General features: G+C 47.5%; 1 protein-coding gene across 2 annotated transcripts in view; it reads right to left on the bottom strand.

Annotated features, from left to right (window-relative positions):
* Nucleotides 1–15318: 15318 nt before the first annotated feature.
* Nucleotides 15319–25841, bottom strand: part of ADAM9 (ADAM metallopeptidase domain 9) — a 55369-nt gene continuing 44846 nt past the window's right edge. For both annotated transcript variants that reach the window (XM_072149245.1, XM_072149246.1), the window contains exons 19-22: nucleotides 23039–23174; nucleotides 22472–22745; nucleotides 20665–20732; nucleotides 15319–19688 (exon numbers count right to left, since the gene is read on the bottom strand). In XM_072149245.1, the coding sequence (XP_072005346.1) occupies nucleotides 19610–19688; nucleotides 20665–20732; nucleotides 22472–22745; nucleotides 23039–23174 (557 nt within the window). In that variant the 3' untranslated portion in view covers nucleotides 15319–19609. The remainder of the gene's footprint in view (nucleotides 19689–20664; nucleotides 20733–22471; nucleotides 22746–23038; nucleotides 23175–25841) is intronic.

The raw sequence follows: 25841 nt of genomic DNA, 5'->3' as shown, positions 1-25841 counted from the left end.
GCACCAAGGCCTGTATATTTGTTTTATCAACGCTTCTTCCCTGGCGGCAATTATATAAGGTGTCTACCTGCATTGCGTTAGCATATGCGACACGAGTACCTCCTGACTGGTATCCTTACCCATGTATGAGTGGCATCCAGGTGCTAACTCTGTAACACCCCCGGTCCCCTTAGGACCCGCAGTTTACGGACTACCCCCATGTGCAAACCTCAGTTTGAGGGATCAGGTAGCGGTCAGTGTTTTACATAAAAGACGGTCCGACACAGCCACACTACAACCTGAAAAGCCTATGAAAGGGTTAATGCAGACTACTGGTATATCTTCTGACAGTGTGCAAACAGGTTAAGATCACATTGGCTTAGGAGCCCAATGGGTACACATCTTATAACATAACGTTACAGATAGATAGGCTACTCAGAGTAGCACGATAGCAAATGTCTCTTTTCCTGCAAAGAAAAGGCATAACAAGTGCAAGCAGAATGTCCATACCTAAAAAGGAAGGCATTAAGTGCAATATAGTAGTCAATAGTAATAGCAACTTTTCCCTGGAGTATCTGGCAAAAGTCTCTCAGAAGGTCTCTACTGACAAAGTCCATCTTCTGGGTACAGCCCTTGATGTGGGGGAAAAGTGCAATGAAGAAGCAAAGGGTCTCTTCTATTTGGAGAGGGACAGAGTCCTTTGAAGAAATCTCTGCTGTGGCAGAGGAAGGGTGCTATCATAGCACAAGACAGTGTATAATCTCTGGACTGAGATAAATAAGGGTAAGAGTCTCAGGAAAGTCTCTGGCTCTTTGGGGTAAGGACAGAAATATACACAATATGTACAATGGACATAGTACCTGGAGAGGGCTACAGCCCTTCAGGGGTTAGTCAGATGCACCTTCGCTGGGTTCAGCAGGGACAGGATCCAAAGTCAGCAGGGAATCCTGTGCATCCTCAGCGGGAGTAGGTGCCGGCTGGGGACACCCGGTGGCAGTAACGGGTACTGCAGGTGCAGCAACATCCTCCGGACCTTCAGGGGGAGGAGCGCTGTCGCCCGGGATGTCGGCTGTTCCAGCCGGGGGCTCAACTGAGCCAGGGACCACGGAGGGGTCCAGGAAGAAATAGACAGAGCCCGGCGGCCGCGCCGCAGCTCCTTCCAGCTCCGGTTCTTCCGGGGCCGGGTCATCACCCCATTGGTAACCGGCAAGGGGAGATGTGGGCCTAGAGGGAACCTCCGGACAAGGTTCGCTAGCCGAGATGTCTTCTCCCACAGAAGAGCCACGGGACCTGGCAATGCTCCCGGCAGGGGAGACGGTGGGGGTGGCACCCTGGATCATGCCCGGCCCATGGATGGCAATGGGACCCGTACTCACGATTACCGTGGATGGGGCATTCACGTGGGTCACCGCCCGGGGACTCGCAGCCGAGGAAGAAGAGGTGTTTGGAGATTCCGGCCACTCGTCGTCCTCATACCAGTCATCGTGCGGGAAGTAGCGGTCCTCATCGGAGTCGGGGATCCGGATCACACCAGCCGCCCAAGGTCCTCGGGGCCCCTCTTGCAGGGAGAATTCAATGCACTCGCCTGGCTTCAGGTTGTGCTGGCTCTCCGGCAGATCAGGCCTCTTGACTGACCGGCGGGGTATAAATACTTCCCGTCCGGTGTAGTCCTGGGTGGCGAAGCCATAGCCACGCTGCTTGTCGAAGAACCGGACCATGCCGGTGGTGCGGTTCTTTTCCACCCAGGCTCCAGCTGTAGACCAGCCGGCCATGTAGCGCTGGGCCTCCTTCTCGCGGCGTCGCTGCTCCGAGACAGCGTCCCGGAGTCGCTGGCGGTTGGCCTCACCTCGAGGCTGCGGAGGTGCCGGTGCTGGGGCTCGGGGCTCCGGTGCAGGCTCGGATCTCCGTGATGATCGGGCAGGTGCCGGAACAGGAGCAGGAGCAGCCGGAGGATCAGGAACCGTCACAGCAGGGCTAGCAGGCCGAACAGCAGGAATGGTAGGCCTCGGAGCAGGTGGCACAGCCGCAGTAGGCCCAGGCGTTGGCTCGACCGGAGTCGGGGCCTCCCCACGTGGCGCCTCCACGTGGGCCTGCGGTACCGGGATGGTAACCGGGATGGGTATGAGGAACCGCCCGGGTGGGACTTGGTACTGCGTCACCGTTTGATAACACGTCCTGGTGACGAAGGCCCGAGTCAGTCCTCGGTGCAGCCGATGTCCAGCGGAGGGTCTCCGGACCGGCTGCGCAGAGACCACCACCATAGTCTCTAGTACCTCATAGAATTCAGGACGCTCCACAGGAGGGAAGGGCGGAGGACCCCACATGGTGTTGTCCTCACTGTCCAAAATCCACTCAAGTTCTGGCGCTTCTCTGAGGCGGGGCAGGAAGTCCGCCTCTAGCCAGTGGGAGGAGTCCAAGTCCTTCCCGCCAAGAGCTGTGGCGGGCTCTAATTTTTCCTGCGCCACAGGAGGCGGGGTTCGCGCCATTCGCGCGTGGGTGGAGCTTGATGCGTCATCTGGGTTTCCCGCCAGTGAAGGTTTTGACGGGCTTGAATTATTTGCTGCGCCACAGTTTCTGAGGTAAAAATCTTCAGGCGCGGCAGCGCCGGATGTAGCAGAGCTGGTACAGTTCTTGCCAGGATTAACCTCTGGAGTGCGGGAGCAGCGCTCGACAGCACGTGGCAGCAGTATAACACAGTTCATTCCAAAAACACACAAGCACTTTGGGCCTAAACCCGGATGGCAGCAGGGTTAGGCAGCACAGTCTTTTTAATAAAGGAAAGTCTTTAATGCCGTAATAAGGCACAGAAGTATCAATCCTGTTCGTGACGCCACTTGCAACGTCCCCCACCGGGGCCTAGCCCTTGAGGTGAGGCCTGGAGACAGCCGGGGCCCGCGGTACCGGAGTGGCTGGCGGTTGCGGCCTAAGCACGCTATTGTCACGGTGCTTGGTACGGGGGAACCGGAGGGCTGTCCTACAGCCTGGCAGGTCTCCAGCAGGGTGGTGTTGGCAAGAAAAGATGAGGGAGAGGCTGCTATAGCGGATCTCCCTGGGGCAACCCCTTAATGTCCCGAGTGTGAGTCTCTGGGTGATGGACAGGGTGCCGGTGATGAAGGCAGCCGTATTAGCAGGGACCAGACGGAGACAGAAGTTGAAGAAAACAACTTACAGTTCTTTATTTGAACCGCAGGAACCGCAGTAAACGTGCCTTTAACAAGTAGATGGAGTGCTGAGATGTGAGTTGGAGGGAGCCTCAGGAGATAGTTCACCAGCCTGGATGTAGAGGGCAGGCTGGGAGGCAGCTGTGTCCTGGTAGGAAGCTTCAGCTTGTCCTGTAGGGCTTCAGGTATCACCTTTAAAGGTAGGATGATACCCCTTTCCTCACTACACTAACTCTAGTCTTATTCTCCACTTCAGGCAGGGGCTAGGCTCTTCCTGCACTGGTCTGGTGTGCTAGAGACTCTGAGCTACTGCTCAGCTAACTACTCTCTGCTTGCGTCCTGCAGACCCAGAGGGCCTGACTAGGACCGGTCTCTTCTCCCTTCTGGGAGAGACTGCTCTCCTCTCTCTCCTGAGAGAGACTCCTCTCTTCTCCTCTAGAACATTCCTGGCCAGGGGGTTTTATTACCTCCCTTTGGTCAGGTGGTGGCTGCTCCTCCAATTACCTCTCAGTTCACAGAGACAGGATGTAACACAGATCATTGGATACTGGACTTTTACATCATATACAGATTTAACTTCTGCCTTGCCAGGCAGGATTAACCACTGCAATTTCCCCTTTGTGATGTGGTGACATGTTATGGGGCTTATTCGCAAGCACCCACTCGCCATTGCATCGGCGAGGGTGTTGCATAAGGAGCTGCGGGCTCTGCTACACACAGCAGAAGCAGAGGCACAGGGATAATGTAGGGAGCTGCCGGCTCTGCTACACACAGCAGAAGCAGAGGCACAGGGATAATGTAGGGAGCTGCCGGCTCTGCTACACACAGCAGAAGCAGAGGCACAGGGATAATGTAGGGAGCTGCAGGCTCTGCTACACACAGCAGAAGCAGAGGCACAGGGATAATGTAGGGAGCTGCCGGCACTGCTACACACAGCAGAAGCAGAGGCACAGGGATAGTGTAGGGAGCTGCAGGCTCTGCTACACACAGCAGAAGCAGGGGCACAGGGATAATGTAGGGAGCTGCCGGCTCTGCTACACACAGCAGAAGCAGAGGCACAGGGATAATGTAGGGAGCTGCAGGCTCTGCTACACACAGCAGAAGCAGGGGCACAGGGATAATGTAGGGAGCTGCCGGCTCTGCTACACACAGCAGAAGCAGAGGCACAGGGATAATGTAGGGTGCTGCAGGCTCCGCTACAAACAGCAGAAGCAGGGGCACAGGGATAATGTAGGGAGCTGCCGCCTCTGCTACACACAGCAGAAGCAGAGGCACAGGGATAATGTAGGGAGCTGCCGGCTCTGCTTCACACAGCAGAAGCAGAGGCACAGGGATAATGTAGGGAGCTGCCGGCTCTGCTACACACAGCAGAAGCAGAGGCACAGGGATAATGTAGGGAGCTGCCGGCTCTGCTACACACAGCAGAAGCAGGGGCACAGGGATAATGTAGGGAGCTGCCGCCTCTGCTACACACAGCAGAAGCAGAGGCACAGGGATAATGTAGGGAGCTGCAGGCTCTGCTACACACAGCAGAAGCAGAGGCACAGGGATAATGTAGGGTGCTGCAGGCTCCGCTACACACAGCAGAAGCAGGGGCACAGGGATAATGTAGGGAGCTGCCGCCTCTGCTACACACAGCAGAAGCAGAGGCACAGGGATAATGTAGGGAGCTGCAGGCTCTGCTACACACAGCAGAAGCAGAGGCACAGGGATAATGTAGGGAGCTGCCGCCTCTGCTACACAAAGCAGAAGCAGAGGCATAGGGATAATGTAGGGAGCTGCAGGCTCCGCTACACACAGCAGAAGCAGAGGCACAGGGATAATGCAGGGAGCTGCCGCCTCTGCTACACACAGCAGAAGCAGGGGCACAGGGATAATGTAGGGAGCTGCAGGCTCTGCTACACACAGCAGAAGCAGAGGCACAGGGATAATGTAGGGAGCTGCCGCCTCTGCTACACAAAGCAGAAGCAGAGGCACAGGGATAATGTAGGGAGCTGCAGGCTCTGCTACACACAGCAGAAGCAGAGGCACAGGGATAATGTAGGGAGCTGCAGGCTCTGCTACACACAGCAGAAGCACAGGGATAATGTAGGGAGCTGCAGACCCTGCTCCACACAGCAGAAGCAGAGGCACAGGGATAATGTAGGGAGCTGCAGGCTCTGCTACACACAGCATAAGTAGAGGCACAGGGATAATGTAGGGAGCTGCAGGCTCTGCTACACACAGCATAAGTAGAGGCACAGGGATAATGTAGGGAGCTGCGGGCTCTGCTACACACAGCATAAGTAGAGGTACAGGGATAATGTAGGGAGCTGCAGGCTCTGCTACACACAGCATAAGTAGAGGCACAGGGATAATGTAGGGAGCTGCGGGCTCCGCTACACACAGCAGAAGCAGAGGCACAGGGATAATGTAGGGAGCTGCAGGCTCTGCTACACACAGCAGAAGCAGAGGCACAGGGATAGTGCTGGGAGCTGCAGGCTCTGCTACACACAGCAGAAGCAGAGGCACAGGGATAATGTAGGGAGCTGCAGGCTCCGCTACACACAGCAGAAGCAGAGGCACAGGGATAATGTAGGGAGCTGCAGGCTCTGCTACACACAGCAGAAGCAGAGGCACAGGGATAATGTAGGGAGCTGCAGGCTCCGCTACACACAGCAGAAGCAGAGGCACAGGGATAATGTAGGGAGCTGCCGGCTCTGCTACACACAGCAGAAGCAGAGGCACAGGGATAATGTAGGGAGCTGCAGGCTCTGCTACACACAGCAGAAGCAGGGGCACAGGGATAATGTAGGGAGCTGCAGGCTCTGCTACACACAGCAGAAGCACAGGGATAATGTAGGGAGCTGCAGGCCCTGCTACACACAGCAGAAGCAGAGGCACAGGGATAATGTAGGGAGCTGCAGGCTCTGCTACACACAGCATAAGTAGAGGCACAGGGATAATGTAGTGAGCTGCAGGCTCTGCTACACACAGCAGAAGCAGAGGCACAGGGATAATGTAGGGAGCTGCAGGCTCTGCTACACACAGTATAAGTAGAGGCACAGGGATAATGTAGGGAGCTGCGGGCTCTGCTACACACAGCAGAAGCAGAGGCATAGGGATAATGTAGGGAGCTGCGGGCTCTGCTACACACAGCAGAAGCAGAGGCACAGGGATAATGTAGGGAGCTGCAGGCTCTGCTACACACAGCAGATGCAGAGGCACAGGGATAATGTAGGGAGCTGCCGGCTCTGCTACACACAGCAGAAGCAGAGGCACAGGGATAATGTAGGGAGCTGCCGGCTCTGCTACACACAGCAGAAGCAGGGGCACAGGCAGGGGCGCACCTGCCATGAGGCGAGTTGAGATTCTCGCCTCAGGCGGCGCGCTTCCTGCTATACTAGGGGGCGGCGTCGGGCTCCCGACCGCCGGAATGTGTTACGGCCGGTACATCTCCCCGACCCGCCGCCCATCACATCCACCCGCCGCCCATCACATGCACCCGCCCGCGGCCGGCACATGTACCTGCGCGCGGGCCGTCACTTCCCCCACAGCCCGCCCATCCATTCAACACGCGCGCGGCTGTACCTGCGCGCCCACAGAAATTTCCCCCTGCGCACCGCTCTACACTTCCCCTTGCGCGCCCGCTGACACTTCCACCCCCCGCAGCCCGCCTAGCTCATCCACCGGCCCGGCACAAGTACCACTCCCCGCCCCAGCCCAATGTCCGCTTTCCGTTTTCGAACCCCCCTCGGTCCGTGTCACTGCCAACAATCCCCCCCCCACCCCCGCTCCGACATCCCCGGCAACCGCCTCCCCCCCCCCCCCGCTCCGAAATCCCCAGCAACCCCCGCCCCCCCTGCTCCGACATCCCCGGCAACCCCCTCCCCCCCCGCTCCGACATCCCCGGCAACCCCCTCCCAACCCCCGCCCGCCCCCGCTCCGACATCCCCGGCAACCCCCACCCCACCGCTCCGACATCCCCGGCAACCCCCCCCCCCTTCCACCAGAGGACAAGGCCAAAGAGAAAAGAAGAAAAAAGAGTAAAGGTAACTTCTATGTATGTATATGTGTGTGTATGTATAGATTTGTCTGTGTGTATTTGTATGTATATGTGTATGTATATATGTAAATATACATATATATGTTTGTCTGTATATTTGCTGTATATACTGTGTATATATATATATATATATATCTCTGTATGTCTGTGTGTACATTTATCGTGCCACCATTTAAAATATACTATATGGCGGCACGCTGTATGTATTATATGGTATATGGCGGCACGCTGTATGTATTATATGGTATATGGCGGCACGCTGTATGTATTATATGGTATATGGCGGCACGCTGTATGTATTATATGGTATATGGCGGCACGCTGTATGTATTATATGGTATATGGCGGCACGCTGTATGTATTATATGGTATATGGCGGCACGCTGTATGTATTATATGGTATATGGGGGCGCACTGTATGTATTATATGGTATATGGCAACACGCTGTATGTATTATATGGTATATGGGGGCACGCTGTATGTATTATATGGTATATGGCGGCACGCTGTATGTATTATACGGTATATGGCGGCACGCTGTATGTATAATATGGTATATGGCGGCACACTGTATGTATTATATGGTATATGGTGGCACGCTGTATGTATTATATGGTATATGAGGGCACACTGTATGTATTATATGGTATATGGCAGCACGCTGTATGTATTATATGGTATATGGCGGCACGCTGTATGTATTATATGGTATATGGTGGCACGCTGTATGTATTATATGGTATATGGCTCCACGCTGTATGTATTATATGGTATATGGCGGCACGCTGTATGTATTATATGGTATGTGGCGGCACGCTGTATGTATTATATGGTATATGGCGGCACAGTGTATGTATTATATGGTATATGGCTGCACGCTGTATGTATTATATGGTATATGGCGGCACGCTGTATGTATTATATGGTATATGGCGGCACGCTGTATGTATTATATGGTATATGGCTGCACGCTGTATGTATTATATGGTATATGGCGGCACGCTGTATGTATTATACGGTATATGGCGGCACGCTGTATGTATAATATGGTATATGGCGGCACACTGTATGTAATATATGGTATATGGCGGCACGCTGTATGTATTATATGGTATATGGGGGCACACTGTATGTATTATATGGTATATGGCGGCACGCTGTATGTATTATATGGTATATGGCGGCACGCTGTATGTATTATATGGTATATGGCGGCACGCTGTATGTATTATATGGTATATGGCGGCACACTGTATGTATTATATGGTATATGGCGGCACGCTGTATGTATTATATGGTATATGGCGGCACGCTGTATGTATTATACGGTATATGGCGGCACGCTGTATGTATTATATGGTATGTGGCGGCACGCTGTATGTATTATATGGTATATAGTGGCACGCTGTATGTATTATATGGTATATGGGGGCACGCTGTATGTATTATATGGTATATGGGGGCACGCTGTATGTATTATATGGTATATGGGGCACACTGTATGTATTATATGGTATATGGCAGCACGCTGTATGTATTATATGGTATGTGGCGGCACGCTGTATGTATTATATGGTATATAGTGGCACGCTGTATGTATTATATGGTATATGGGGGCACGCTGTATGTATTATATGGTATATGGGGGCACGCTGTATGTATTATATGGTATATGGGGCACACTGTATGTATTATATGGTATATGGCAGCACGCTGTATGTATTATATGGTATATGAGGGCACACTGTATGTATTATATGGTATATGGCAGCACACTGTATGTATTATATGGTATATGGGGGCACGCTGTATGTATTATATGGTATATGGCGGCACGCTGTATGTATTGTATGGTATATGGTGGCACGCTGTATGTATTATATGGTATATGGCGGCACACTGTATGTATTATATGGTATATGGCTGCACGCTGTATGTATTATATGGTATATGGCGGCACGATGTATGTATTATATGGTATATGGCGGCACGCTGTATGTATTATATGGTATATGGCGGCACGCTGTATGTATTATATGGTATATGGCGGCACGCTGTATGTATTATATGGTATATGGCGGCACACTGTATGTATTATATGGTATATGGGGGCACGCTGTATGTATTATATGGTATATGGCGGCACGCTGTATGTATTATATGGTATGTGGCGGCACGCTGTATGTATTATATGGTATATGGCGGCACACTGTATGTATTATATGGTATATGGGGGCACACTGTATGTATTATATGGTATATGGGGGCACACTGTATGTATTATATGGTATATGGCTGCACGCTGTATGTATTATATGGTATATGGCGGCACGCTGTATGTATTATATGGTATATGGGGGCACGCTGTATGTATTATATGGTATATGGTGGCACGCTGTATGTATTATATGGTATATGGCGGCACGCTGTATTGATTTTATATTATATGGCGGATCGTTTTATGTATATTGTTCTTTGTAGTAGCTCGCTGTGTGTATTATATAGTTCAAAGAGGGAAGCTTTATGTATTTTGCATTGCTTTATTTTCACATTTTTCACATTGGGTCTGGTTCTGACACTCCTCGATATTTTACATGTATAGGGGGGGGGGGGCGTTTTTCTATAGTTCGCCTCAGGCAGCAGAAAGGCTAGGTGCACCCCTGGGCACAGGGATAATGTAGGGAGCTGCAGGCTCTGCTACACACAGCAGAAGCAGAGGCATAGGGATAATGTAGGGAGCTGCAGGCTCTGCTACACACAGCAGAAGCAGAGGCACAGGGATAATGTAGGGAGCTGCAGGCTCTGCTACACACAGCAGAAGCAGAGGCACAGGGATAATGTAGGGAGCTGCAGGCTCTGCTACACACAGCAGAAGCAGGGGCACAGGGATAATGTAGGGAGCTGCAGGCTCTGCTAAACACAGCAGAAGCAGAGGCACAGGGATAATGTAGGGAGCTGCAGGCTCTGCTAAACACAGCAGAAGCAGAGGCACAGGGATAGCGTAGGGAGCTGCCGGCTCTGCTACACACAGCAGAAGCAGAGGCACAGGGATAATGTAGGGAGCTGCAGGCTCTGTTACACACAGCAGAAGCAGAGGCACAGGGATAATGTAGGGAGCTGCGGGCTCTGCTACACACAGCAGAAGCAGAGGCACAGGGATAATGTAGGGAGCTGCAGGGTATGATACACACAGCAGAAGCAGAGGCACAGGGATAATGTAGGGAGCTGCAGGCTCTGCTACACACAGCAGAAGCAGAGGCACAGGGATAATGTAGGGAGCTGCAGGCTCTGCTACACACAGCAGAAGCAGAGGCACAGGGATAATGTAGGGAGCTGCCGGCTCTGCTACACACAGCAGAAGCAGAGGCACAGGGATAATGTAGGGAGCTGCAGGCTCTGCTACACACAGCAGAACCAGAGGCACAGGGATAGTGCAGGGAGCTGCCGGCTCCGCCACACACAGCAGAAGCAGAGGCACAGGGATAGTGCAGGGAGCTGCCGGCTCCGCCACACACAGCAGAAGCAGAGGCACAGGGATAATGTAGGGAGCTGCTCTGCTACACACAGCAGAAGCAGAGGCACAGGGATAGTGCAGGGAGCTGCGGCTCCACCACACACAGCAGAAGCAGAGGCACAGGGATAATGTAGGGAGCTGCTCTGCTACACACAGCAGAAGCAGAGGCACAGGGATAATGTAGGGAGCTGCAGGCTCTGCTACACACTGCAAAAGCAGGGGCACAGGGATAATGTAGGGAGCTGCAGGCTCTGCTACACACAGCAGAAGCAGAGGCACAGGGATAATGTAGGGAGCTGCAGGCTCTGCTACACACAGCAGAAGCCGAGGCACATGGATAATGTAGGGAGCTGCAGGCTCTGCTACACACAGCAGAAGCAGAGGAACAGGGATAATGTAGGGAGCTGCGGGCTCTGCTACACACAGCAGAAGCAGAGGAACAGGGATAATATAGGGAGCTGCTCTGCAACACACAGCAGAAGCAGAGGCACAGGGATAATGTAGGGAGCTGCAGGCTCTGCTACACACAGCAGAAGCAGAGGCACAGGGATAATGTAGGGAGCTGCAGGCTCTGCTACGCACAGCAGAAGCAGAGGCACAGGGATAATGTAGGCAGCTGCAGGCTCTGCTACACACAGCAGAAGCCGAGGCACATGGATAATGTAGGGAGCTGCAGGCTCTGCTACACACAGCAGAAGCAGAGGCACAGGGATAATGTAGGGAGCTGCAGGCTCTGCTACACACAGCAGAAGCAGAGGCACAGGGATAATGTAGGGAGCTGCCGGCTCTGCTACACACAGCAGAAGCAGAGGCACAGGGATAATGTAGGGAGCTGCAGACTCTGCTACACACAGCAGAAGCAGAGGCACAGCGATAATGTGGGGAGCTGCAGGCTCTGCTACACACAGCAGAAGCAGAGGCACAGGGATAATGTAGGGAGCTGCAGGCTCTGCTACACACAGCAGAAGCCGAGGCACATGGATAATGTAGGGAGCTGCGGGCTCTGCTACACACAGCAGAAGCAGAGGAACAGGGATAATGTAGGGAGCTGCGGGCTCTGCTACACACAGCAGAAGCAGAGGAACAGGGATAATATAGGGAGCTGCTCTGCAACACACAGCAGAAGCAGAGGCACAGGGATAATGTAGGGAGCTGCAGGCTCTGCTACACACAGCAGAAGCAGAGGCACAGGGATAATGTAGGGAGCTGCCGGCTCTGCTACACACAGCAGAAGCAGAGGCACAGGGATAATGTAGGCAGCTGCAGGCTCTGCTACACACAGCAGAAGCCGAGGCACATGGATAATGTAGGGAGCTGCAGGCTCTGCTACACACAGCAGAAGCAGAGGCACAGGGATAATGTAGGGAGCTGCAGGCTCTGCTACACACAGCAGAAGCAGAGGCACAGGGATAATGTAGGGAGCTGCAGGCTCTGCTACACACAGCAGAAGCAGAGGCACAGGGATAATGTAGGGAGCTGCCGGCTCTGCTACACACAGCAGAAGCAGAGGCACAGGGATAATGTAGGGAGCTGCAGGCTCTGCTACACACAGCAGAAGCAGAGGCACAGGGATAGTGTAGGGAGCTGCAGGCTCTGCTACACGCAGACCAGGCCCACTAGGAACCCATCAGCGTAGCCTAAAGCCCCTTAGTGACAGATGGAGGAACCTGTATGTGTGGTAATTAAGGGGTTAACATTGAATGGAACTAATAATGTTTATAAAAAAAGAAGACTGATAATTAGTATTAAAAAGCCTATGAGAACCTATCCCTATGTAAAAATGTGAAATCCTTATGACAGGTTCCCTAGGAAAACTACCATCAAAACGAAGCATGATAAATCAGGCTTGGATCGATGAGCAAGTGTCCTTGGTTTATCATGAAGGATCTTTATAGTAGATTTTTGTTTTTATTTATGTTGAATCAGTTTATTGAAAAACACTTAAAAAAAAAACTTTAAACAATAACAAGAAAAACAAAACTAAATAACAATCACTTTGTTTTTATTTAAATACATATACGTAGCCCGTCGGGTTCACTTTGGCACACAGGATGTGCCATTGCCGGCCTATGGGGCACATATATACGGCGTCCCCCAACGGTCACGTGAATTTGGCCTAAAGGGGTTTTCCCCATGAAAGAAATTGCACAATGCACTTTCGGGAAATCCTCCGGACCGGGTAAGTAAATGTGCCCCACAGGGTGTCATTTACATACCTGGCCGCTGGAGTTCACAGAAAGTGCATTGTCCGTCTGATGCAACGTGCAGCGATTCACTAAGATCATGCGCCAGAAATCATGAATGGGTCGCTTCACCACTCAGGTCCAACAGAGTCTTTTTGGGGGTGCATCTAAGTGCTTGGGCTTGCGACACAATTTAAAAGTTAAATAACGCGCTTTGTCTGAATCATTCAGACCGTCGATGGCCCGCCCCCCAATATTTGTTGCACGGAAGTAGCGCAGCTGCGCCACAAAAAGGGTCTGAATGTGGCACAATCCCAGCGCACACTTCTTAAATACCTGTGCAAGAAGTTTTAGCCCCGAAAAAGTTGCACAGTCTGACAAAAGTCCACACGCAACTCTTAGTTAATGAGCCCCATTATGGTGGGGTTAGATTTTCAGGGTACAGGGTTTATATACACTTTTATTTAGCTTCTGAACATTGTACTAGTATCTGACTCATAGAAATAGAGACAAGACAGATCAGAGATGATGAGATTAATGAGATGCCTATTACACACAATGACACAGTCCGCTCTCCTACATCTCTGCTATTCCACAATACACTAGATCTGCTGTGCCTTTCTCCCCCTCCCCGGGCTTTACACACCTCACGTTGCTGCCGGCAGCATGTCAGTGTCTGTGTGCTCCGTCCTGGACTGCAGGGGGCAGGGCTAGAGTGCAGGGGGCATGGCTAGTGTGCATGGGGCAGAGAGAGAGAGAGAAACTCAGCTCCACAGATGTCACACACAAATCCAAGATGTCGTCCCCAACCCCAATGGACATGCTTTGTACAAGGTTTATACCGCAGTATCCGGTCCTGATTATCGGTACGAGGAGACCTCCGAGGGTCTTCGATCAGACATGTATTGGTAGAATGTGTGATACAAATACTGAAGGCGGGGGGTATTATAAAAACATTCTTTATTGATTACAGTGTATGTATTTTACACGCTTTAATAAAAGCCCTTCAATAAAATCAAACAATTAAAAAAAAAAAAAGTCAAGTGAAATTCCAAACGACGTACGTATAAAGTTACATTAGTATGGGCATGGGACTAAACAATGCAATAGTGAGAAATCATCAGTTTCTGGAAATGTCTCACGGTTTATCCAATTGCAAATCTACAATGCACATCACATTGTTCTGGTTAAGCGGGGGCGGGGCTTCATAATAATAAGAGGCCGTTACATTGGCCTAGGAGCCTAGACACCACCCACGAGCATATTGGCCCGGGCTAATCTCAACCAGTCCTCCCACGTACAGGGTCTTTCTCATGAATTTGGATCAGTGTGGATCCTCTTAACCACTGAGCCCCACTGTAGCGCATAGGGAGAGATTTGTGGTCCAGCAATATCGGACCAATAGAAGAAACATGGTCCTGTTGCTCCCATGGGCAATTACTTATTGAGCCCCCAATCCAATATGGCGGGAGAGGATGTAGTCCTCTCTGTTTTTAGGACTACTGAATTGCAATTAGAGGAAACGAGTGAGAACATTCCCAGCCGTGTTACATACAATCGATTCCTTAAAGTAACGAGTGAATAAAATTATTTAATAAAACTAAAGTGGTTTTTGCGAAGCTCATCAGTCTCACGTCTTAGAAAGTTAGGTCAATCGCTGCGGCGCAGAGGTGGAGCGGTGACAATACGATAGGTCACATGTTCCTATAGGCTCCATCTATTCCCCAATCTCATCCCCCTGTTACTGAGAACTAAAGTTTTTTTTTTGGGAAGGCCCCATCTAAAAAAAAACAAAAAAAAAAACAAAACAACATGGCCTCCTTCATACTATCAGTCATCCATGATGCTGGAGAAGAGTACAATATCCACATCCAAATTCAGTGCAGTTTATCATCTATCTTCATATTTTACCAAAAATGGCCCATTAAAAAAAATTAATAAATTGAGATTTAAGGAGGAAATATAATAGTCCTCGACAGGAATTTTTTGTATTCTGAATGCTTACTTAGGGATGGTTTTACGAGAAGTGGTCATAACGCAATTAGGTGCACTCTAAAAAGGAGTGAGTAAAAGCAGCTAGGTCTCTATAAAACGTTTATGGAGAGGGGAGGGGGAGGAGTGAGTCAAAGCAGCTGGGTCTCTATAAAAAGTCTATGGAGAGCGGAGGGGAGGAGTGAGTCAAAACAGCTAGGTCTCTATAGAAGGTCTATGAAGAGGGGAGGGGGAGGAGTGAGTCAAAGCAGCTGGGTCTCTATAGAAGCTCTATGGAGAGGGGAGGGGGAGGAGTGAGTCAAAACAGCTAGGTCTCTATAGAAGGTCTATGGAGAGGGGAGGGGGAGGAGTGAGTCAAAGCAGCTGGGTCTCTATAGAAACTATGAAGAGGGGAGGGGGAGGAGTGAGTCAAAGCAGCTGGGTCTCTATAGAAGCTCTATGGAGAGGGGAGGGGGAGGAGTGAGTCAAAGCAGCTGGGTCTCTATAGAAGCTCTATGGAGAGGGGAGGGGGAGGAGTGAGTCAAAGCAGCTGGGTCTCTATAGAAGCTCTATGAAGAAGAAGCTCTAGTGTCATAGGTGCAATTTCTTGCAGGGCAAATACGACTGTTTTCACACCATGACCAGACAAAGGATTTCCTCTCATTTATGGGGCTACTTATTTCTGCTAAGTTTTCTTAAAGGAGATGTACGCTTTAAAAGTAACATTCGTTGGACATGACGTCCCTTAGGGTTATTAGTGTCCATCTAATGCTATCAGTGTATCATGAAGCATAAAATGACCGATTTTCTACAGAAGGTTCTAACATATTCCCCTCAGGGGCGAAGCTTTATTCAGTCCTGCATAGGAGGGGGGGGGGGGTGTCCAACCCAATTTCTCAAGCATGTGTCATGGAAATGCTACGGTAGCCTCTTGGTGACAAAAAAAAGTGACAACCAGAGCAAAGTTATCCGACCGACAAGCTTGACTGGGGTTTTCCTTTAACAATAAAGGGAAGGGTGGCAGACAATATGCCCGGGGACAGAGACATAACCACCAGAAGTTGAACGTTTTCAGGGACAGCCATAATAAAACCAATATGGCCGCCATTATACGCTGCACCCCACTTGGATGGCACATTTGGCTGGTGACCATGTTTATCATATTTTCTGTGACAGCCGAGTATCAACAAGGATATGGATAAGAAATGAAATGGACAGTGTGATCCGAATAAACCTCACTGATCCCCTGCCACTGCCATAGTGTCCTACATGTAGGCCGTGTATTATACAGCAGCTGGAATTATGCAGATCTCACAAAGAGCACCACCTACACGTAGTATATTATAGAGCAGAAAGGGCGATTTTATAAAGCATTCAATCTGCATGCAGAATGTTATAGAGCAAGAGTAGAGGAACATAATGTAGACATGTTCTTTTCTGCCAGTATCATGTTATATAACTGAGTATATTTTACATACAGACAGTACGTTATTTGGTGGAGGGTGCTGAGCAGATTATACATAGTGTCCTATCTGCAGGCAGCATGTTATAGAGCAGGAGGAGCTGAGCAGATTATACATAGTGTCCTATCTGCAGGCAGCATGTTATAGAGCAGGAGGAGCTGAGCAGATTATACATAGTGTCCTATCTGCAGGCAGCATGTTATAGAGCAGGAGGAGCTGAGCAGATTATACATAGTGTCCTATCTGCAGGCAGCATGTTATAGAGCAGGAGGAGCTGAGCAGATTGTATATAGTGTCCTAATCTGCAGGCAGCATGTTATAGAGCAGGAGGAGCTGAGCAGAATGTACATAGTGCCCTAATCTGCAGGCAGCATGTTATAGAGCAGGGGGAGCTGAGCAGATTGTATATAGTGTCCTATCTGCAGGCAGCATGTTATAGAGCAGGGGAAGCTGAGCAGATTGTACATGGTGTTATATCTGCAGGCAGCATGTTATAGAGCAGGAGGGGTTGAGCAGATTGTACAGTGTCATATCTGTAGGCAGCGTGTTATAGAGCAGGAGGAGCCGAGCAGATTGTACATAGTGTCCTATCTGCAGGCAGCATGTTATAGAGCAGGGGGAGCTGAGCAGATTGTACATGGTGTCATATCTGCAGGCAGCATGTTATAGAGCAGGAGGGGTTGAGCAGATTGTACATAGTGTCATATCTGTAGGCAGCGTGTTATAGAGCAGGAGGAGCCGAGCAGATTGTACATAGTGTCATATCTGTAGGCAGCATGTTATAGAGCAGGAGGAGCTGAGCAGATTGTATATAGTGTCCCATCTAAAGGTTACATGTTATAGAGCAGGAGAAGCTGAGGAGATTGTACATAGTGTCCTATCTGCAGGCAGCATATTATAGAGCAGGAGGAGGATTATTTTGGAGTAATATTGGAAGAAAATACTCTACTTTTTAGAGTAAAAACCTGAATGGTTAGAGGAAAAGTGAAAAAAAAACCACTGAATTTTTATACAAGTTAGTTTAAAGTAATCCTCATGACCTTCTACTTCCTTCAGAAAACTCCATTCATAACACTGAGGATAGAGCGATCACACTCACTTCATAGTGAATTACTGAGGGGTCTCTACATAGTTGTTACCAGCAGACCCCAGGCAGTGTTGTCATAGGAACACTTTTTTTTTTTGCCATAATTTCCCACAGATCAGGACTTTCCTCACCACAGATTGGAGGTGAATGAGGCCTAAAACCTAATAGTTAGATTATTTCTTACAATTAACCACTTCCTGTCTGTGAGAAACGCTAAATATCTGTATGAAGCGTAAGATGATAATGCCCTAATGTTAAATACACATCAGAAACAAGGTCCTACATGTAACATACACTAAAAATACATCAAATCTTTTGAAAAATCAAAGTAAATCAGCAAAATAATTTAACATTTTCCTCAGAAACGCGCCTCATTCTGCTTCACAGTATAACAATTCATAGGGCAGAGGTCTGGGTAGTAAAAATGGAAGCGGCCATTTTGAATACTGAAACCATTGTCGTGGCAACAAGAAGGAGAGAGGGAAAACAAGTCCATGCACAAAATGGCTGCCGAGTTTGTGTGGAAACAAAATGGAGTCATGTCAAAGCTAGTGCAAACAATAACAAAGCGGTTACCAACCAATCGCATAGGGACGTCATTGGCGCCACCACTTTCTATATATATAAGATTTTGTCATGAGCACAGAGTGGTAGAAAAGGATTAAAATAATTTAAAGGGTTGTTACATCTAACGTGTATTATTTAAGTTGGTCAGCATTTGTTCGGAAAAAATATGTATATAAATGATTTAGGAGTCATGTGACAAGGCTAGGTCTATTTTCATGATTAAAAGTCTAATTAAAAGTTGCTACAGCAGATCGCAGGGTTTCTGGAGCTGGCAATAAATTGTTCACAAGTGTGGATCTATCCTTTATAGGCATCCGGCACCAAATTTTACCTCATTAAACTACTAGCCTTCTCAGGTCTTATATGAAATGTCCTTTGTAGACCTCAAGCTTATAAGTGAAAACTCATTTGTTTACCTATAATAAATCTCCAGTGACAGCGAGCAGATAAGAGTCATATTTTACTCGAGATGAGTCAAGTTTAGAGGCAGCAGGAGGCCTCATTTCAGACATCCCTATCTTCAGTTCTATGGTACCCAGAAGCATGGTGCTGGTGTCATATTAAAGATAAGATTCTCTTCATCAGTCTTGTGGTTATGTGAGCTCCATAACCATAGAAACAAATAGTTAAAAAAAAAGGAACTGTACCTCACATTTCCAACTACGTCGGATCCGAAAGATGAGATTATTATCTTTAAGATGACATCAGCAGCATGTTTGTATGTATGTATGTACGTACGTACGTACGTACGTACGTACGTATGTATGCATGTATGTACTATAGAAGTGTAGATAGAGGCTTCAGAAGTGACACTCCCCTGTAGTCTTCAAATTTGACTCCTCTCAGGCAAAATAGGACTCTCCTCTCCTCATGTTTTTGAAGGAGATTTTTTTCAGGTGAGATCATGCACGAAGGCTGAGTGAGTAGCACTTCTGCCTTGCAGTGCTGGGGTCCTGGGTTCTAATCCCACCCAGGTCAACATCTGCAAAGAGTTTGTATGCTCTCTCCGTGTTTGCGTGGGTTTCCTCCGGGTCCTTTGGTTTCCTCCCACACTCCAAAAACATACTGGTAGGTTGTTTAGATTGTGAGCCCCATTGGGGACAGGGACCAATTTGTCATGCTTTGTGCAGCGCTACGTAATCTGTGTGCGCTATATAAATAAAGGAATTATTATGTCTAGAAAGGACATTTGATCTGCTACCTGAGGGGGCTGGTAGTTCAATGGGGTAAAATCTAGTGACAGGTTCCCTTTGAATATGCTAATGAATGAATTAAAATGACACTGCGGGATGAACAAGCAGATGTGGTAACGCCATTATATAGCTAGTGACAGGGTGGTACAGATAGGAGGATGTTCTGAGGCTTCAATACCCAATTCAGTCAAAATCCTTCAAAAAACTCTACTCCACGTATTTAGCGTCCTAACAGGTTTGCCGCCGGATGGCTCGGACATTTCAGAAGTCGCACGCTGTAAACAGAGAATCTAGGACTGTGCTATGAAAACCCAAGCAGCACAGGTCTGTAAGGCCAGCTTCATGGTTCTGTCTCCCAAACATGATAAGTCGTGTCTCCTGGAAACACACGTGTACCTAGTAATAAAGTCCGATACAAAGGCTACGCTGATCCGAGAAAGCAGCGTTATACCGGAGGGGCGGGCGGAGGGCGTGCCGGAGCGATGTTAGGGTGTTGGGGTTCTCTTTGGTGGGGAAGTGGAGGCCTGAAATAAAAAAAAAAATGCAGATATTAGCAGGATGGATGGGTAGATTATATTGGTTTTACACCACTGAGGGCATCATAAAGAGTTCTTCTGCAGCGCCCCCTACTTGTGGCTGTAGTAAATAACTGCAGATGGTGGTGGATATTAGCCCTGGAGATAATCATGTGTGTTCTTTGTGTGTGTTCTTAGTAGCAGCTAGACTGTGAAAATTCCATTTATATTCCAGGATTGTAGCTGGACTTCTGTGTGAGATCTCTTCACTGAACATAGCACAGCCCCTACAGCAAAAAATATATAGTAGCCTTGGGTTACATATTGTAGTAGAAGGGAAGGGGGGCTGTGAAGCAGTTTAAATTCAAAGATCAAAGAGCAAGCAGTGTGAGGAGACTGCTCCAGTCCAGCTATAATCCAGGAATACAAATACATTTTTCAATGTTCTGCTGTGGCGTGGTTAAACGTATCTCCAGGGCTAATACCAAACACTGTCTGTAGCTTTGGTATTAGGATTAGTATTATGTAACATTACCAAAGCTTTACATGAAAATTCCGGCAATATATAAAACAATAGGGCAATTTAATCAATCCATTTCTGGCATAAATTGTTGTAAAATGCAGCAATAAGGGTTCAAAATGCATTGCTATAGAATTATACAGTGTAATAGGAGTTGCACAGCAAAAGAGGTCATGGCCCTAATTGGGAAGTGACAATTCTATGGAAAAGTGATGGGGTACAAGGGCCCCTACTTTTCAACAAGACAGGATAAAGGTTTATCTGTGGACCAGACTATTTAAAGGGGTCGTCTGGTAGACAATGATCGCTTATCCTTTAGTGTATTGGATCCGGTAATTCCAGTATCCTTTCCCCCCGTCATGTTTTCCAGGCAAAGTCCAGAACATATCCAGAACGTAGTTGCCCAGAGCGACCAGATTGCAGATAAATTGACATGAGAAATCCCTGTGGTTATGGAGGACTTACCTAGACGGTGTATGCTGAGGCTGTCTTACTGCATATGATGGAACCGCAGCGGCGTTCGGTTTGTAGGACTGTAATGTAAGAATGTACATACAGAGGTCATTACAAAGGTGAGGGCCATAAACAAATTAAGACTTTCGATCTGAGCTTTACAATATTACACAAAATGGAAGGATTCATATAAAAAGTCACATCTATACAAACCTAAAAACACAGGAGAAGGGGCCAAAAACTCCACCTTGTGCCCTCGCCCCTCCTGGATCCTTATGCCCCTTCCTGGACTACTGTAGTTTAGTCTGTAGGCAGTTATCTGCCATCTTGTGGGCAAAAGTGAGCACTACAAGGGAGACATTCACCTTCACCAGCAGATGGAAACACAACATACAGGAGTCCGGGGTGAACTTTTTCACAGTTAAGTTAGGATTTATGACTTTTTCTAGGCTTGTATTTCAAAATATGTAAGTTTAAGTGATCCAGTGTGAATATATACATTCATGTAAATCTATAAATTAGTTTTGATTACAAATGATAAACTGCAGCAAGTGCTACATATTGTCCCTCTGGAGCTGTGTAACCATACCTTTGTGTGTGTAGTAAGTAGCAGTAGCGCTGTGGAAAGTAAAATAATCCATGTTTGCAGCTTCTGTCAGGTCTTTTTGCTCTTTGCAATGAATTGTTCCTCAGTATCCAACCAAAATCCTGATCCAGCTCCTCCTCAAGAGTAGGAGGTTGTGGAGCAGCAGAGAGCAGAAAGCTCTTCAGGCTAAAAGACAGACACAGGAGCTGCAGAGCTGGATTATAATTTCATGCTTCACAGCCCTGTCCTACACAAAGGTATGGTTACACAGATCTCCAGGGCCAATCCCTAACACTGTGTGCAGCTCTGTATGGTCAGATTCCATTTGAATGTATCTGTGTGTGGGAATGTGTGTATTATACAATTTTCCAATATCCTTCCTCGGTTTTCTAGATCTCTTCTTGCTGGGATCCTATCAGGAAGCTTTCTTACTTACTTCTAGTGGATGCTGCAACAGGTTTCCAGCACAGACAGATCTCCATGAGTTGGGTTTCTTTCACACTACCCTATGTTCAGCCTGGCTGTAGCCCCGGGCAAGTATACAGCCGTGCGTTGGAGAGGCGGAAGGATGAGTGCTGCTCACCCCTCCCCTCTCCATAGCGGAGCACAGCACCCGGCCATACGTACAAGGAAAGACAGCAGGCTATATCTTTTTCCCGTGCATGGTACAGTATGGTGACACGTGTGTACTAACCCTACCGCGGCCAGCCGTAATAGGCATCTATGGAGATGTATATTGTGGCACAAAATTACGTCCGGATATACGTCCTCAGAACGTCAGTGTATACTGTGCAAGACGAAACTCTGTCCGGACTCGCAACAAGTTTTCTTTTTCTAAATAAAACCATTATTCACTATGTTAATCAATAACCAGAACCACAGAAAGGGGTAAGGGGGGGGGTAAATATCATCATTAGATATGGAGCCATGACCTACAGTGCGTGATGAAACTGATGCTGCCTTTTGAAAAGCAAGATATCATCTTCATATGATCTGCCTTTGTAGATAAGGGTCCCCCTATATGGGAACCCCCAATATATATCAGAATAAAGAGCTGCGTATAAACCAGCTGTGTTGATGTACTTCACAGACTGCTATATTTCTGAATGGCCACTGGTAATACCACACCTCTCCAGTAGTGGCCACTGTAGCCAAATTTTAGCTCCACCCACGAGGAACATGAACTATCCTCCAATAAGACTTGTAACTTGTATCTTACGCAGAGGTACTCACACTTTCATATGATGGTTGGGGGATATTTCTGGGGGGTCCCATAGGTGGTACATTCCTGGGAGGTGCATTTGCTGCAGGAACTGGTGGCACATTTTGAGGTCTTGTATTAGGAGGTACTCTGGGTGCTTGCATTTGTGATGCATTTCGTGGAGCACCTGTCGGGGGACCACCTCTACCAGGGACGTTGTTTGGTGCATTTCTTGGTTCTCCTGCTGTAGGACCACCTCTGCCGGGGGTAGCCTTGGACAGCTCTCTCTTACCATCTTGTGTTGTCCTGTGTAGATCAAATAATGTGCAAGTTTAAGATTAGGAACTATAGTTTCTTATAAAATATAGACTCAAATAGCCTCAGCACGCACTCACACTGAATGTCATTGCCTTTTCTATTTTAGCATTAAGTGGACAAGTTAATATAACTATATACCTCTTGTTTATGCTCACTCTCTCTCAGCAGGAGGAAAGAAATGAGCTGCGTTTACCCAAGTCTTAGATTAGACTCTGAGGTTCCTACATCACAGGATCACAGCACACAGCAAAATATAGCAAGAGAACTTAGCAGTCACTTACCCGTGTGATCTCCTCCTCCCGCAGAATCTACTCTTCAGTTCATTTCTTCTAAAGAATACAAATGCTCCGAGAGCCAAAAGAGGCACGACCAAGAAAAAGAAGACCAGCAATCCATCCCGGAGGGAAGTGTCTTTATCTGTAACGTCGAAGGGCAAGAAATTTGGATTAATAAAAAAAAAAAAGTAGAAAAAGGGATTTTGCTGTTGCACCCATATGGACACTGGTATTGAATCACAACTGAGTTGAAGTGAATAATGTAGAGGCGTGTAGTACCACATCCAACCTGTGAAATGGCGTAGCACTGTTTTTCAACCTTTTTTTAATGACTTCTTCAAATATGGATTATCCAAAATAATGGACCCACAAAATATAGCCAACGAATTCGCCAAATATTATTCTAACCTCAAAAATGATTCATCAACCCCACAACCAAGTTTTCGCCTTCCCCCAATAGCTCAGAAATATGAAACAATATTAGGAAATTACTGAAGTAATACCATCATTAAAACTCAACAAATCCCCCGGCCCAGACGGGCTCACTTAACAATTTTTATAAAAAATTCCATAAACCGCTCACTCCACATCTTACTAAAGTATTCAATAGCATTTTCCAAACCCAACAATTCCCTAAAGAGATGCTAGAAGCAGTAATAATTACATTACCCAAACCAGGGAAACCACCAGATTGCCCTGTCAACTTTAGGCCAATATCTTTACTGAACTCGGACCTAAAGATATATTCAAAAATTCTAGCCAATAGATTATTGGATATTATCCCTGAGTTGGTCCATCACGACCAAGTGGGATTTGTGAAAGGACGTCAAATTTTAATCTCATATCCAAAACGAAGGCAAATCGAACGCCTTCTCTGCTCCCGACTCTGGATGCGGAGAAGGCTTTCGATAGAGTTAACTGGAAGTATATGGAGGAAGTTCTCAAAGAATTTAGAATACCACCACCATTAATGACACTAATCTTAGCGCTATACAAGAACCCAACCGCAAGAACATAGACATCTGGATCCATCTCTAATTATTTCACAATAACTAACAGAACCCGACAGGGATGTCCCCTCTCACCATTAATTTTCACATTATTAATGGAACCACTAGCACAACATGTAAGGAACAATCCACATATTAAGGGTATTCAGACAGGAGAGACAGATCACAGAATTGGTCTCTTCGCAGATGATGTGTTTATATGCCTAACCTCCGCAGAAAATACTTTACCTCAACTAAATAAAATCCTTGAAAACTTTAGCTCTATAAGTTACTATAAAATTAACAAATCTAAATCCTTAATCCTGAACATGGGCATTCCCCCAAATATACAAAAAGAATTTGAGAAAAAAATTTCCATTTGTTTGGACAGAGGGAAAAATCCCATACCTTGGTATAACATTAACCTACCCTACCAAACTCCTTATGCCAACACATTACTCAACATTAACTAACCAATTACAGAAAGATATACAAACGTTTTCTAACTATCCAATATCTTGGTTAGGCAGAATTGCCGCAACAAAGATGTTACTATTACCAAAAATATTATACTTTTTTAGAAATGTACCCATTAGTGTATCATCAAACACAATGGGGCAGATTTACTTACGCGGTCCATTCGCGATCCAGCGGCGTGTTCTCTGCGGTGGATTCTGGTCTTCCGGCGACTCACTAAGGTAGTTCCTCCGACGTTCACCAGGTGTCGCTGCTGCGCTGAAGTCCGCCGAGGTCCACCGGAGTGCACGATCCATTGCCGGGTGAAGGTAAGTGCGTGTCCAGCGACACTTTTTTTTTTTTTTAAATGCGGCTGTTTCTCCGAATCCGTCAGGTTTTTGTACGGCCACGCCCCCCCATTTCCGTCGCGTGCATGCCAGCGCCGATGCGCAACAATCCGATTGCATGCGCCGAAATCCCGGGGCAATACAGGGAAAATCGGCACAAAACTAAAAATTCGGTTAACCCGTCGCAAAAAACGCGAATCGGGCCCTTAGTAAATGACCCCCAATATCCAGAATACAACAAATTATACAGAAATTCATATGGAAGGCACAAAAAGCTAGGATTGCAGCTAAAATATTACATCTTCCTCCTAATAAAGGCGGACTAAGTAGTCCATTCATTAAAGCTTATTACCATGCAACATTACTGGACCAAATAAAATCCTGGTGGAATAATGACCTATCAAAACAGTGGGTTAAAATAGAAACGGATCTATTCTACCAATCAAATATACAATCATTACTATGGCAAATAGCTATAACTAAGAGAATCCCTAAATGTCCCTCCCCTACTATTAAAGCAGGACTAAACTTATGGAACAAGGACGCTCCTACCAGAGACCTGATTCCACTTAATTTACTGGAACTTCCCACGGAACCAATCCAGAGATTATTACCCAAAATCGACTACACGAATTGGATAACTTCAGGTATAACTAAAACAGATAACATCTACTTTAACGGCTCTAGATTTTCCTTTCAAGAAATAAGAGAAAAATTACAATATCCCCAAAGCAGATTTCTATAAATATCTCCGGTTGCGAGAATACAGTACTTGCAGAATATAAGAATTTCAACAAATAAAAAGAAAACTCTATATGGTGAATACTTCCATAATAAAGAAAGAAAAAAGAAAGGCATAAGCAAAGGATATAGGGAAATATTACTGCTTAATCTTCCAGATAAACAATCATTCCAGGAAAAATGGGGAAAAGAACTAAACATGACATATGAGAACATATGGGAACATGCATTTTCCATTACAACTCAAACATCTCAATGCATTAATCATCAAGAAAC

Source organism: Engystomops pustulosus, chromosome 4 (assembly GCF_040894005.1).
Source record: "Engystomops pustulosus chromosome 4, aEngPut4.maternal, whole genome shotgun sequence".
In the NCBI taxonomy this organism is placed as follows: domain Eukaryota; kingdom Metazoa; phylum Chordata; class Amphibia; order Anura; family Leptodactylidae; genus Engystomops; species Engystomops pustulosus.
The sequence above is the reverse complement of the archived record's forward strand: the minus strand, read 5'-3'. Positions and strand labels throughout refer to the sequence as shown.